Source organism: Bubalus kerabau, chromosome 3, assembly GCF_029407905.1.
Source record: "Bubalus kerabau isolate K-KA32 ecotype Philippines breed swamp buffalo chromosome 3, PCC_UOA_SB_1v2, whole genome shotgun sequence".
Taxonomy (NCBI): Eukaryota; Metazoa; Chordata; class Mammalia; order Artiodactyla; family Bovidae; genus Bubalus; species Bubalus kerabau.
In genome coordinates, this window is record NC_073626.1 from 1,921,157 (window position 1) to 1,933,889 (window position 12,733).

The 12,733-nt window shown below is 54.2% G+C and overlaps 1 protein-coding gene across 1 annotated transcript; it reads right to left on the reverse strand.

Annotated features, from left to right (window-relative positions):
* Positions 1 to 4,894: 4,894 nt before the first annotated feature.
* On the reverse strand, positions 4,895 to 7,732 carry LOC129645379 (tubulin beta-2B chain). Its single transcript, XM_055570487.1, has 4 exons — positions 7,606 to 7,732; positions 6,754 to 6,862; positions 6,346 to 6,456; positions 4,895 to 6,006 (listed from the first exon to the last, which is right to left on the reverse strand). The coding sequence occupies exons 1-4, from the start codon at positions 7,660 to 7,662 to the stop codon at positions 4,946 to 4,948; spliced, it is 1,338 nt and encodes a 445-aa protein (XP_055426462.1). The 5' UTR covers positions 7,663 to 7,732; the 3' UTR covers positions 4,895 to 4,945.
* Positions 7,733 to 12,733: the final 5,001 nt, after the last annotated feature.

Sequence of the window (12,733 nt, forward strand, 5' to 3'; positions counted from 1 at the left end):
TTGCAATGTCTGGCCAAAGATACAAAAAAGGGACTGCCCCGGTGGTCCAGTGGAGAGGACTTCATCTTCCAATGCAGGGCGTGCGGGTTCAATCCCTGGTGAGGGAGCTATAAAGATTTTTTTTTAATGGTCCACATCAAAAAAAAAAAAATCTTAAGAAAATAAGATACAAAGAAGTAGGAGAATATGATTCACAACCATTGTGATTGTTCAGTTGCTAAGTCATGTCCAACTCTTGGCGACCCCACGGACTGCAGCACACCAGGCTTCCCTGTCCTTCACTGTCTCCAGGAGTTTGCTCAAATTCATGTCCTTGAAAAAGATCAATTATAGCCATAGACCTGGAAATGACAGACAAGGGTTGTAAAGTGGCCAGTACATGATCTATACATTCAAGAAATTAGAGGAAAGCATGACGTGAAAAAGAGAGAATGGAAAATTTTCAGAAGACACAAACAGAGCTGCTAAAAATTAAATACATTGCTATAACATCTGAGATGAAAAATACTTGGATAAGAATAACAGCAGCTTAGACACTGCAGAGGACAGTGAACTGAAGGTGGGGCAGTTAAAAGCCGAGGCCCAGAGAAAAGACTGAAAAGTCAAGAAGTCTAAAATGCACATAATTGGAATCCCAGAATAAAATGGGGAGGATAGAAATATAATTGAATAAATTATGGTGGAAATCTTTATGAATTTGATGAAACTATAAGTTCAAAGCCAAGTAGAACAAAAAAAGAGGAAACTACCCCAAGGGACATCAGATTAAAACAGGAAAACAGTGATTATCTTGAGCAGATCATATTAAAAGTAGTTGGACAGAAAAAACATAGAGGGAGACGAAGCTGATAAGTACTGATGATGTCTCATATAGCGTAAGTCAGGGAACCAGAGAATTATGTCCTTAAAGTGCTGACAGAAAACAAGTTGTCCACTGAGAATTCCATATCCAAGAAAATACCTTTCAAAAATGAGGCAAAATACTTTTTTCAGCCAAACAAAAGCTGAGAGATTTATGGCCAGCAGATCTGCGCTATAAGAAATGTTAAAGGAAGTTTTTCAGGCAGAAGGAAAAGTGATCCACCCCAAAAGAGGGAAGTAGCCTGAATTGGTAAACATTGTGGATAAATCTGGTTTTATTAATCTCTTTAAATTGTAATTGTTTAAAGCCAAGGCTTGACTCTTCCTGTCTTAGCCCCTGAAGGCTGTCCCTTCTCAGCGGTACCCCAGGGTCTCAGCTGCACGTGGAGGTGGCCACCCCCCAGCTTCCCCGCCCCGCTGGCTCTCCAGCCCACTACTGACTTGCTTCCCTGGCCTCTACCAGTGTCTTCCTGGGCAGGCGAGCAAGCCTTAGGAAAAGCATGAACGGTGGTGGAGATGGAGAGCAAAAGCCTCTGAGAAATAAAGGAACGAGTGAGTCTGTTTTCAAGTGAATGTCTGAACATTCAAGTGAATATCAAGCATTCATGTCTGATAAAAGCATGACCTTGTAAGAGAATTTCCCTTACACACTGGAAAGAAACAGCAGATAGTAGTTGTCAAGTTCTGTTCTGCAGGACACGAGTCACAGCTAAAATGGGTGAGTGTAAAAGGATACTCATGAACTTCCCACTCATTTTCACAAGAAGGACCCCCAGTGGAAAATTCTTGCAACTGGAATTGCATTAGGACTCGCATGTGGTGATTTAACCCGGAGATTCCGCACAGTCTGACTACGACCCCAGCAGAGACAGAACGCTCCAGGCCGGCTGGCAGGGTGTGGACCCAGGGTAGCTTTGGGTTTTTCCTTGAAACCAGGATGCGTCTCTTTCTGGTCTTCACAATCCTCGTGTGGCCTTGTAACAATGGGCCTGAGAGGTGCTCTTCAGGTGGGAAAAAGATAAAAGGCCAAAATCTGATTTGCACAGAGCGTCCTGTGAATTGAGACAAAGTTCTCTGGCCCTCCATCTCCTTAGTTACAAGATGAGGAGGTCTGACTAGCTGACCTCTTCAGGTTACTTTTAGTTCAAGTTCCTATCAGTGACGAAATGGGAGCTCGTCTCTGGTCATCTCTGGGGCCGATGCAGAGATGCAGGAAATCTGCAGCATGCTGGGGTTCCCATTCCTTCTCAGACTCCTGGGGTGACTCCAGCCCCCCATCCCTAACCACAGCTTCTGAATCCACGTCGTATCTCAGCGGGTCTTGTCATTCAGGTCCCACGCCTGCCCAGAAGTGAATGTCCTCCTGGCGGAATCTCGGGGTCGGGGGGAGGGATGGAATAATTCCTTTGTGGAAATGGTGTTGGAAACACATACCATCCCCCTACTAACAAATCCCATCACACAATGCTAACGTGACAGAGGAACCAGCAGCTTCAGGTGTCTGGTAACCCAGGCTACCAGGCGTTAGTCCACGTGTCCCTACTTCCCAAGGCTTCTCCTAAGCAGCATTTCCAGCCCCTTTATACTGCTGGGCTTTTACAGCCTCGCCCTGGAGCGTCAGCTTGACGCTCAGTCTGGCACCCCCGTTGTAATCATGCTGAAGTGAGCCCTCGCGGTGCCCACGCAGGTTTGCTGACAGGCTAGCAGCCCGCCTGCTGGGCGCCGCCTGTCCACTGCTTTCTCCCAAGTGGAAGGAGAAGCAGGGCTCTTCCAGCGTGCCGAGGGGCACCGGCAGGATCCCCGCCCCCAACCTCCGGAGCTCTGCATGCTGTGTCTGACCAGCTGCGGGAAGGCCTGGCCAAGGGCAGGCCTGGGCGCCCTGGCAGCTGCCCAAGTGCTCCGGGCGCTTCGGTCCAACGTTCCCCTTCGGTGAGATTGGTAGAGGCTTTCCACCAGCTCAGCAGGAAAGGCACCTGCCAGTTCACTGTTAAATGTAGAAAATGAAAGCAGAAGCCACTGGTTCCTCACCTGTTTGACAATCCTCAGCACCGGTCTGGGTTTTAGGATGTGTAATATCATAAAGTGAACGGCTGCTCATTTCCATGGTGGGGGGGCATCTGGTAAACGAACTTATTTCCACACTACTTAGAAAGACACTGCTCACACCTTTTCTTTGAAACTGTCTCCATGCTTCAGCCTCTTTAATCTGTGAACCCTTTATCCACCCTCATCTTTCTCCTCATCCTCGTGCCCCTCCCCTTCCTCCTTTTTCTTTAAACACACACACACACACACACACACACACACACACGTAGGAGTAGAACCAAGTAGAATCAAATAAATACAGGGTCAGATTTAAAGTAATATTTCCTCTAATTTTCAGTTTGTCTGAAAATTAGAAAAAAATCATAAATCTAGTTTCCTTGGTGTTTTTTTTTCTTCCTGAAGTGGTATGTAAATGTTTTGCACATTCATTTATTACTTATTCTCCACTCCTCTTTCCAAAATATGAAACTATCTAGCCCAGCTTAATTGACTCTGCCTTAAGGCAGAGCATTGGCACCTTTCTGACAAAGTATAATTGATCCCATAGAACCATATAATCATAACTGAAAAATCACATGTTAAAAACCCACAGCTTCTTTAATGACTGAGGGAACGTCTAGAGGCAGGCTTGGGTTCAAATTCCAAACCAGCATGGTAAGACCACAACAAACTGAGCATTGCAGTGGCCTACCTATTTAAAGTAAAATTCTCCAATAATCCAGAATTTATAATTTCATATAAATTCAAAGGTAGTTAACATGTATAAACATAACTGCTGAAAGGAAAAGTTGCTTGAGAATGTTACTGTGTTAATGATGTGTAAATCTATGGCGATACCTAATGATGTGTAAATCTATGGCGATACCTAAGTACAGGGGATTCCATTAACTTCAAGTGGCACAGTATCATATACCCTTTGACACAAAATTCCACTTAGGGAAATTCACACAAAAGTATTCATTAAGGCACTATAAGATAGAAGTCTTAACAACACGCATGTGTGGGAGTTGGTTAAATAAAATACAGCACAGCTATAGAATGGATACTATGCATCCTTTAAAGGAGGCAGATATCTATATTTTAAAGATACACTGTTGACTGAAAAAACAGGCAGAGAACAGTATTAGTATCATAAGGTGTGAAGAAAGAAAACGGGGACTAACCTGCATAGGTGTGAAGACAGAATACCTCTGCAAGGACGCAAGAAGCAGAACAATAGAACGCCTGCCCTCTGAGGAAGGAGGACGCAAGAGGCAGGATTGAAGACAGGCGGACTTTAACACTCTGTGCTCGGAATGTTATGCCTGTGCGTACAGTAACAATTCCAAGTTTTTCTTTTTTTTTTTTTGTAGGAAATAAAGGTAGAGTAGGATTTCTCCATGAGAAGAGTCAGTGTGCTTTCAAGCAGGCATCTCTCAGCTAATAAAATATTTACTTAAAAGCATCTTAAGGGAATTCCCTGTTTGTCCAGTGGTTAGGACTCTGGGCGTCCACTTCCACTTGGGCAGTGGGACACGGTTCCACCCCTGCTGGGGGAATTCCCCACTAGCCCCACCTCGCAGCCAATAAAAGAAAAAGGGATCTTAAAAGTCGGATTCATTGCCCTTCCTAAATTGGTTGGTTTGATTTTATGCCTGTGGTTGGTTTGCTTTTATCCTTCTGAAGCTGAAGAGTAAATTCATCTGAGCATTTACCCATCCCTTCGCTTGCTGAAGGAAGGACTCAGTAGAATGTGTTCTGAAAGTGACATTTAAATTGATAATAAAGAGGAGGAGACAGGAAAGAGGACACCGTTAGGACACAAACGTTTATGTGATTTTCTCCATTACAACAGTAGTTCAGAAAGATCTCAAACGTTACATGGATGTCATCAATGTTACAAAAAGAAAAAAAAGGGACAGGCAACAGTGAAGAGCACCAGAGAGCCCCAGCGCCCGCCGCCAGTGAGCCCAGGCCGTGCTTGTCTGCTTCCGCGAGCCCCCCTCCCCGCGTCTCCTCCCGGCCTCCCTACCCGGCCTCCGCTCCGCCTCCAGCCGGCTCAGGCCTCGTCCTCGCCCTCCTCCTCCTCGAACTCGCCCTGCTCGTCGGCCGTGGCGTCCTGGTACTGCTGGTACTCGGACACCAGGTCGTTCATGTTGCTCTCGGCCTCGGTGAACTCCATCTCGTCCATGCCCTCGCCCGTGTACCAGTGCAGGAAGGCCTTGCGCCGGAACATGGCCGTGAACTGCTCCGAGATGCGCTTGAACAGCTCCTGGATGGCCGTGCTGTTGCCGATGAACGTGGCCGACATCTTCAGGCCGCGGGGCGGGATGTCGCACACGGCCGTCTTCACGTTGTTGGGGATCCACTCCACGAAGTAGCTGCTGTTCTTGTTCTGCACGTTGAGCATCTGCTCGTCCACCTCCTTCATGGACATGCGGCCCCGGAAGATGGCGGCCACGGTCAGGTAGCGGCCGTGGCGCGGGTCGCACGCGGCCATCATGTTCTTGGAGTCGAACATCTGCTGGGTCAGCTCGGGCACCGTCAGCGCCCGGTACTGCTGGCTGCCCCGGCTGGTGAGCGGCGCGAAGCCGGGCATGAAGAAGTGCAGGCGCGGGAAGGGCACCATGTTCACGGCCAGCTTGCGCAGGTCGGCGTTGAGCTGGCCCGGGAAGCGCAGGCAGGTGGTGACCCCGCTCATGGTGGCCGACACCAGGTGGTTCAGGTCCCCGTAGGTGGGGGTGGTCAGTTTCAGGGTGCGGAAGCAGATGTCATACAGCGCCTCGTTGTCGATGCAGTAGGTCTCGTCCGTGTTCTCCACCAGCTGGTGCACGGATAGGGTGGCGTTGTAGGGCTCCACCACCGTGTCGGACACCTTGGGCGAGGGCATGACGCTGAAGGTGTTCATGATGCGGTCGGGGTACTCCTCGCGGATCTTACTAATGAGAAGGGTCCCCATCCCAGACCCCGTGCCGCCCCCCAGCGAGTGGGTCAGCTGGAAGCCCTGCAGACAGTCACAGCTCTCGGACTCCTTCCTGACCACATCCAGGACCGAGTCCACCAGCTCGGCGCCCTCTGTGTAGTGGCCCTTGGCCCAGTTGTTCCCGGCACCGCTCTGGCCTGCCAGAGGGAGAGAGTCTTCATAAGTCACTGATGATTGCATTAAATTCTTTTTCACCTTAAACCCTTTAACAGAGCTCAGTGAGTCAGAGTTCAGATAAGATTTCAGGTTATCATTAAAATGACCAAACATTAAAATATTTGGTCATGGACATAATTATAAATAAGGAAGGTTAGGGACCTGGCTATTAGAGGTTGAAAGACCTTTTGTTTTAGGTTATATATTAAGACAAAATGAGCACACAGCTCCCTACTTTCTCTAGGGCGGTCACACCCCTCCACCTTGGGCTGTCCACCATAAGTTTAGCTCCCAGGCTATCAGCCATGCCAGTCACTCACCAAACACGAAGTTGTCAGGCCTGAAGATCTGGCCAAAGGGTCCAGACCTGACGGAGTCCATGGTGCCCGGCTCCAGGTCCACCAGGATGGCCCGAGGCACATACTTGTTACCTGAGGGGACACAGCAGGACTCAGACCTGCGGGCAGAGATCTCAGAAGAGGGGCCCCTGGTACCAGCTGCCTTCCTTGCAGCGCTGCTGGTATCCCCAACAAAGGACACAAGACGGGATTCTCACAAGATTCTCAAAGGACCACTCACACCCCCACCACCTCAGTTCCCCCCATCCTCCAAAAAAAAAAAAAAAAAAAAAAAAACTCAGGGAAAAATAGGAATCCTACATCTGCGAAACCACCCTGCCACTTCTGGGGTCAGACCCTTGGGGAGGAGGGCGGGGTAAAGGCGATTACCGGTGGCCTCATTGTAGTACACATTGATTCTCTCCAGCTGCAAGTCACTGTCTCCGTGGTAACTGCCAGTGGGGTCGATGCCATGCTCATCACTGATGACTTCCCAAAACTAAGACACAGAAAAACCTGCATTAGGCCACGCCCCACCGCCAAGAGGCCCGCGACACACAATGAAAAACTCGGTTCCGACAGCCCAGCGTCTCCGCAGCTTTAGGGCAGTCAGACCCGCACAGCGGCAGAGCTTGAATTTTGCAGGGTCACCGAGTTGAAACTGGGCGTTTCCTGGGCGAACAGCTGCTCGAGGCGGGAGGCGGGGGTCTCGGTCTCGGGGAGGGGAGGGGCTAGCAACTGGACGGCGGGCGCGTGGGGCGCCCAGCGGCGCGGGGAGGGGGGGAGGGGGGAGGCGGGAAGGGGTCGGGGACCTGAGGGGCTGAAGGAGGGGGGTGGTTAGATTCAAGGCATGTCCGGGGACCACGAGATGCTCGTTCTCCGCCCCTCCCCCCGCCACTCGACTGGAGTTCGAGCGAGTGAAACCGATTCTCCCGGAGTCCGGGCCCCGCCCGCAAAGTGGCGCACAGCCGCGGACACCCCGAGCGCGCTCCGGGCCAGCGTGCGAGTTTAGAGAAGGGAGGGGCGGCCGGGGACCTAGGGGCCAGACGAGCCACAGCCTCAAGCTGCGGAGTTGCCCCCACTCCCGCTGAAAGTCACGCCCGGCTCCGCAGTACAGAGCCGCGGGAAGGTCTGCGCTTGCGGAGCCGCAGGCCCGCTCAGGACGACGTTCGCGCCCGGAACCCCGAGGGGCGTCAGGCTGGGCCCCGTCCTCCCCCGACCCCGCCCGCGCGCCGCGCCCACCTTGGCGCCGATCTGGTTGCCGCACTGGCCCGCCTGGATGTGCACGATCTCGCGCATGGTGCCGGCTCGCTTCTTCTGGCCCGGGTCGGCGTCTGGTCTGTCTGTCGGTCCCCCTGCACACCCACTGCGGGGTCACCGGGAACGCGCTCGGGAACCAGCCGGCTGAGAGCGCCGGCCCCGCGGGTTCGGCCTTTTATACGAGGAGGGTGGGGCGGCCCGCGCAGGCCGCGCCCCCAGCCCGAGCCCCCCAGTCCCCTTCGCGCTAGCGCTCTCCAGGCCCCGCTGACGTAATGCTCCGGGCCCCAGGGACCGTCCAGGGGGCTGGACCACGGGCCCGCGGCCAATCGGCAGAGGCTTGCGGGCCGGGCGCGGCCTGGGGCCGCGGGGAGCCGGGTGGGGGGCGTGCGCATTGTCTAGGACCTGGGAGGGGGGAGGGTTGTGGAAAAGCTGGGCACCGAGAACTGGGGGTGGGTGAAGGAACCGAGGGCGGGAGGGTGGAGACGCGAGGGTGACCAGCATGGAAGGCCGGGTGTGGGGGGAGAGCGGGCACCGGGTGGGTGGGGGTGGCAGGCTGGAACAGGTGGAGGGGCTGCCAGGTGCTCCGGAAAGGAGCGCGCTGTGCTGGGGCGCCGGCCGGTGGTAGCGACGGTGGCCTGGGTTTCGCTACCACCGCTGACAGCGGCGCCTCTCCCACCCTCGGCCAGAGCCCCCTGAGCCACCATCCCCGGGGAGACGGCTGCCCCTTTCCCCAGTCCAACGGCGGTGCGGCGGCCGGACCTCGGCCCCGGGAGGACGTCCTTGTGACAGCTTGTTGGGGCCGAAGGGCCCTGACGCTAGACACTTAAGGCCCAAGGGCCCCAGGGTGCCCTCCGCCCCGCCCCCAGGATACGTGCGTCCCCTCTTTTGTCTCCGCCAAGAGCCGCTTGCTCCCTTTCTCTGTGTCTGCGGCATCCGGGGGGACCGGGCCACCTCGGTGCCTCCACCGCCCTGCCCGACCCTGTCCAAGAGTCCACAGCTCCCCGGCTGGTACCCAGGACCCCTCCTCCCCGCGGCTTTTGTTCCTTGGGAGCCTGTGGGGTGGGTGTGGCTGGCTGGCCGTGCAGGGTGGACGGTCCAGCGATCAGAAGAGGGTGGGGTTCGGAGGCGGGGCTGCGGCAGAACAAAGAGCTGGAAAACGCGTGGGCCACCTCCCACGACCGAGCGTTTGACAGTCACACTGGGTTCCGTTCATCTTTTGTCCACTAAGGGGACGGGTCCCCAGGGAGATCGCCCCCTGCCCCACCGCTGACATTCTCATCATCCATCAGGCGCCGGAAGCCGAGGCGGCCACGAGGTCCCCAATCTTGGTGCTGCCGATGAGGGCGAGGGGCCCGCCTGGAGACTGCAGCACGGGCGGGCGGGGGCCGCCCGCGACCCTGACGGTCCACGGCGAGAGTGCGTGGACGCGGCCCCGACACGCCTTCAAACCTACAATTTCTAGGGAGTCCAAGAAGGAGCAGATCTCTTTATTACTTTTCGTGTGTATATGTGTGTGTGTGTATGTGTAAGAGAGAGCGCGCTGGAACCTGGTCCCCGCAATTCCGTGGGCGAAGCTTCCTGTCCCCCACCCCGACCCTTGACGGGTCGTCTGCAAGGTGACGTGACCCCTTTTCATCCTCAGGCCAGAGGGGTCGAATGACCCGGGTTCCCCCTGCGGAGCGCAGCCAGCAGCTGTCGAGTGAGACCCGCCCCCCCCCCCACCCCCCAAGTAAGAGCAAGCTGTCATCGCCTCCCTTCCCGCTGCGGGCGGAAGGGGGGCTTTCAGCCCAATTCCAGCGCACAAAGAGAGACAGAGAGAACAAAAGCTAGGCGCCCCCAGACACCCCCAGCTCGGGATGGCGGTCCCCAGGCGCGGCTGCCGGAGTCCGGGTGGGGAGGGGTCGGCCGAGGAGCAGAGCGGCAGAAGGTCGCCCACGTGCCCGCTTGCGGGGCTCCAAGGACCGAGTCCTGACCCCGAGTTAGCGCTAGTCCTCTCCTGCAGATGCAAAAGCGTCCAGGGAAAAGGATGCCCCAGGTCACGCCCCAAGTCAGAGTCGGCTCAGGCCCAGCCCTCAGGAAAGGGATCGCGGCCAGGCAGAAAGGGCTGTGTTGGACCCGGGGTGACGGCTCAGGCGGGACCGAACCGCGCGGGAAGGAGGCAAGCGAGGGCCACACCCGCGCAGCCAGAGCAGAAGCGCCGGCTCGCTTCCAGCCGGCCGGGGCAGAGTGCCGCCGCCCGCCGGGATCCGCCCCACGCCCCGCGGCTGAGCCCGGTCGGCCCCTGTCTCACGGCCAGGTCTCCGCGGAGGGCCCTGGGTGGACACTCGTGTCCAAGAAGATATGGGGAAAACGCCCTTTCCCCGGGCTTTCTCTCAGGAACGGGGCTTAGGACGGGGTGAGGCTGGAACTCGTCCTTCGGAAAGCCCGATGCCCTCAGGGACGCAGCATTTTAGGCCCCAGAACCGCTTTCCTCTCCTTCCGTTTGCCGGGCACCGTCCCGCGCCCCCGCCTCCACTGAGCTGCCAGCCTCGTTGGCCGCTGCACGCCCCCTCCTCAATTTGGAAGCACGATACTGCATATCTTAATTTTCACAAGGAGCTGGTTTTGCGTGGCAAGGGTGAGTCTTGAAGCCAGCCCGCCCTCCCCTGAAGTTTTCAGTTTGTCTACCAACCCTTGTCACCCTTATTGGGGTAGCTGCCAGAGAAGAGGCTGGCGAGGGGCTTTCAAACCAAAAAAAAAAAAAAATTCATCTCAGTTCCCTCTCCCAACATCACAGCGTTTCTTTTTGCCTGTTTATTACACACAATTCCTCTCCATCTAGGTCACTGTGTATCAGACGTGAAGGTGTTAGAGCAATATATTTTACCGTCCTTTACATGCTATTAATTTAAATAATGCATTAACATTTCTAAATTGTCCCCTCCCTCGACCATTGTAGAAATAACACTGTAAAATAAAATCCAACCTTTATTTTATGCATAACATTCTGTGGCCGAGGCGAGTAAGATACCCCTTAAGCTACTAAAATTCTATTTGCTCTCACACTTTTCAGAGTATTTTCAAGGACAAATTCTCAAGTGATTTTGCATTCATCTGTAACACAGAGAGTCATTGTGTTAATCAACTGAAGAAGTCTGACTGGGGTGGGGCATTGCATAGCCGAATGAGTAGTGAATCATTACAGCATTATTTTCTTAAACCAAGGTGTGTGCTTTTGCATAGACTGAAATTGCAAAGCTTAGAGCTTTCCGGTTTTCCCACTGCCTGCCTGCATTCACTACTTAACACCCAGCTCGCGGCGCGGGTAGCCTGACAGACGACTCTGCAGTCGAGATGCCCGCGGTTTCCTGGGCAACCGACACTTAGCCAATGAATGAAGAGGAATTGAAAGAAAGCGACTGCAAATCCATCATTATTTCCTTTTTCCACTCGTCTCAATGCGCTCCAGCTAGACATATTGGAAAGCTACCAGCCCTAACATTTACGTAAAGGAGTCAATGGCCACAGAACCCGGACTAGGAAGGGGTCCAGCCATTCACTGTGACTGGGGGTGGGAGGCTCCTGGGACCCGCCAGGACGGGGGCTTTCTCGGCTGTCACTGCCCCTGTGGATTGCCCCCTTTCCTCCCCTCATGGGAAGCCACCGCTCCCGCAGGGCTGCCCCAGGCCCTCTAATCAAAGGGCCGGGTGGGAGGCTCGGAGCCTGTCTTCCGCGGCCGTGGGGCCCTGAGGGAGCAGTTGGCCCAGGTAACAAAGGATGGGACCGAGCCGGACGATGCTGAGGCCGGGAGTGCGGGTGGGGGAGGGGCGGCGACCTTTCCTTTTGTTCCTCCTTCAAGCCGGCGGTTTTCCCATGACCGGCCTCGGAACTGGGGTGAAAGTGGCCTCAGGCCAGCCTGAGAGCGCTGGGCTCTTCGCGCACAGCGTTGCCTTCTTTGTCCTGCAAGTCAGCAGAGGGAGTCCACGAACTCCGGACCCCCCCGCGCCCTTTTATGCACGTCCCCTCCCCCACACCGTCGGAGCCCCTAAGATTCGCGGGCTGGGGGAGGGCAGGCCAGAGGATGCGGACTCTGTGAATCCTTGGTGAAGCACAGCTCGTGACCGAGCCAGATTGTGCGGAAAAGGCAAGCAGAGAAATATTCAAGGTAGAAAATACCCTTGAATGGGAGCCTTCCGGAATACTAAGACCGGCAGGTGCAATCCATGAAGTCACAAAGGTAGAAATAAATTTATGAAATGAATGCTACACTCAGGAATGTATGGGGCTGAATTTTAAGCTTCAGTGCGGTCGCTGTAGTAGTGTGATATTAATGTGATTCCGCGGCTGCCCCCTCCCAGTAGAAACGGGTCCTCCAGCCACTGGGCACATGGAGATCCAGGCAGCTCACCACTTCTCTTCTAGATCTGCCCAGACCTTTGCCTGACACTTAAATAAAATTAAAACCTGTGTATTCAGATAGACAGAGGCGCACAAGTCCACAGAGTGTTTGTGACTGTCTACCCTTTGCCTCTGGCATTTAGATGTCTGGTCACCATTAACCATTAACCTGGTCACTGATGTCTTCACCGCAGAAGCAGGTCACCCTCTGAGCAGGGACTCTTGGCTTGACCTGCCCAGCCTTCTTGTCACTGGCCGCTGCACATTCAAGGTCCATTTTCAAGAAAATAATTCCTTAAGAGAAACTCGGGGAGAATTTCACTCTTCCCAAGTAATCTCTAGAGAGACAATTTATCAAGACATTTGGTTTCTCACATATACTCAAAAGAACTGAAAGAATTTTGTAGAGATCTTTGCACACTCAGGTCCACAGCGGCATTATTCACAATAGCCCAAAGTGGAAGCAACCTGAGTGTCCAGTGATAGACGGATGTATTAACACATCCATCCACATGTGTGGTCCACACACACGCATGGAGTACTATTCAGCCTTTAAAAGGAAGGATGTTTTGACACCAGCTGGAACGCGGACGAACCTTGAGGATACTGTACTTGGTGAAATAAGCCCGTGGTAAGAAGACAAAAATTGTATGATATAACATACCAGGCACCGAGAGCAGTCAAGTTTGCTGAGGCAGAGAGGGTGAGGGGGCTGCCCAGGGCCTAGGGGAGG

Coding starts and splice junctions, on each gene's coding strand:
- LOC129645379 (XM_055570487.1), bottom strand. CDS start 7,662: ATGCGCGAGATCGTGCACATCCAGGCGGGCCAGTGCGGCAACCAGATC. Junction 6,863..7,605: donor GCAACCAGATCGGCGCCAAG/GTGGGCGCGGCG, acceptor TCTGTGTCTTAG/TTTTGGGAAGTCATCAGTGA. Junction 6,007..6,345: donor GCCTGACAACTTCGTGTTTG/GTGAGTGACTGG, acceptor TCCCTCTGGCAG/GCCAGAGCGGTGCCGGGAAC.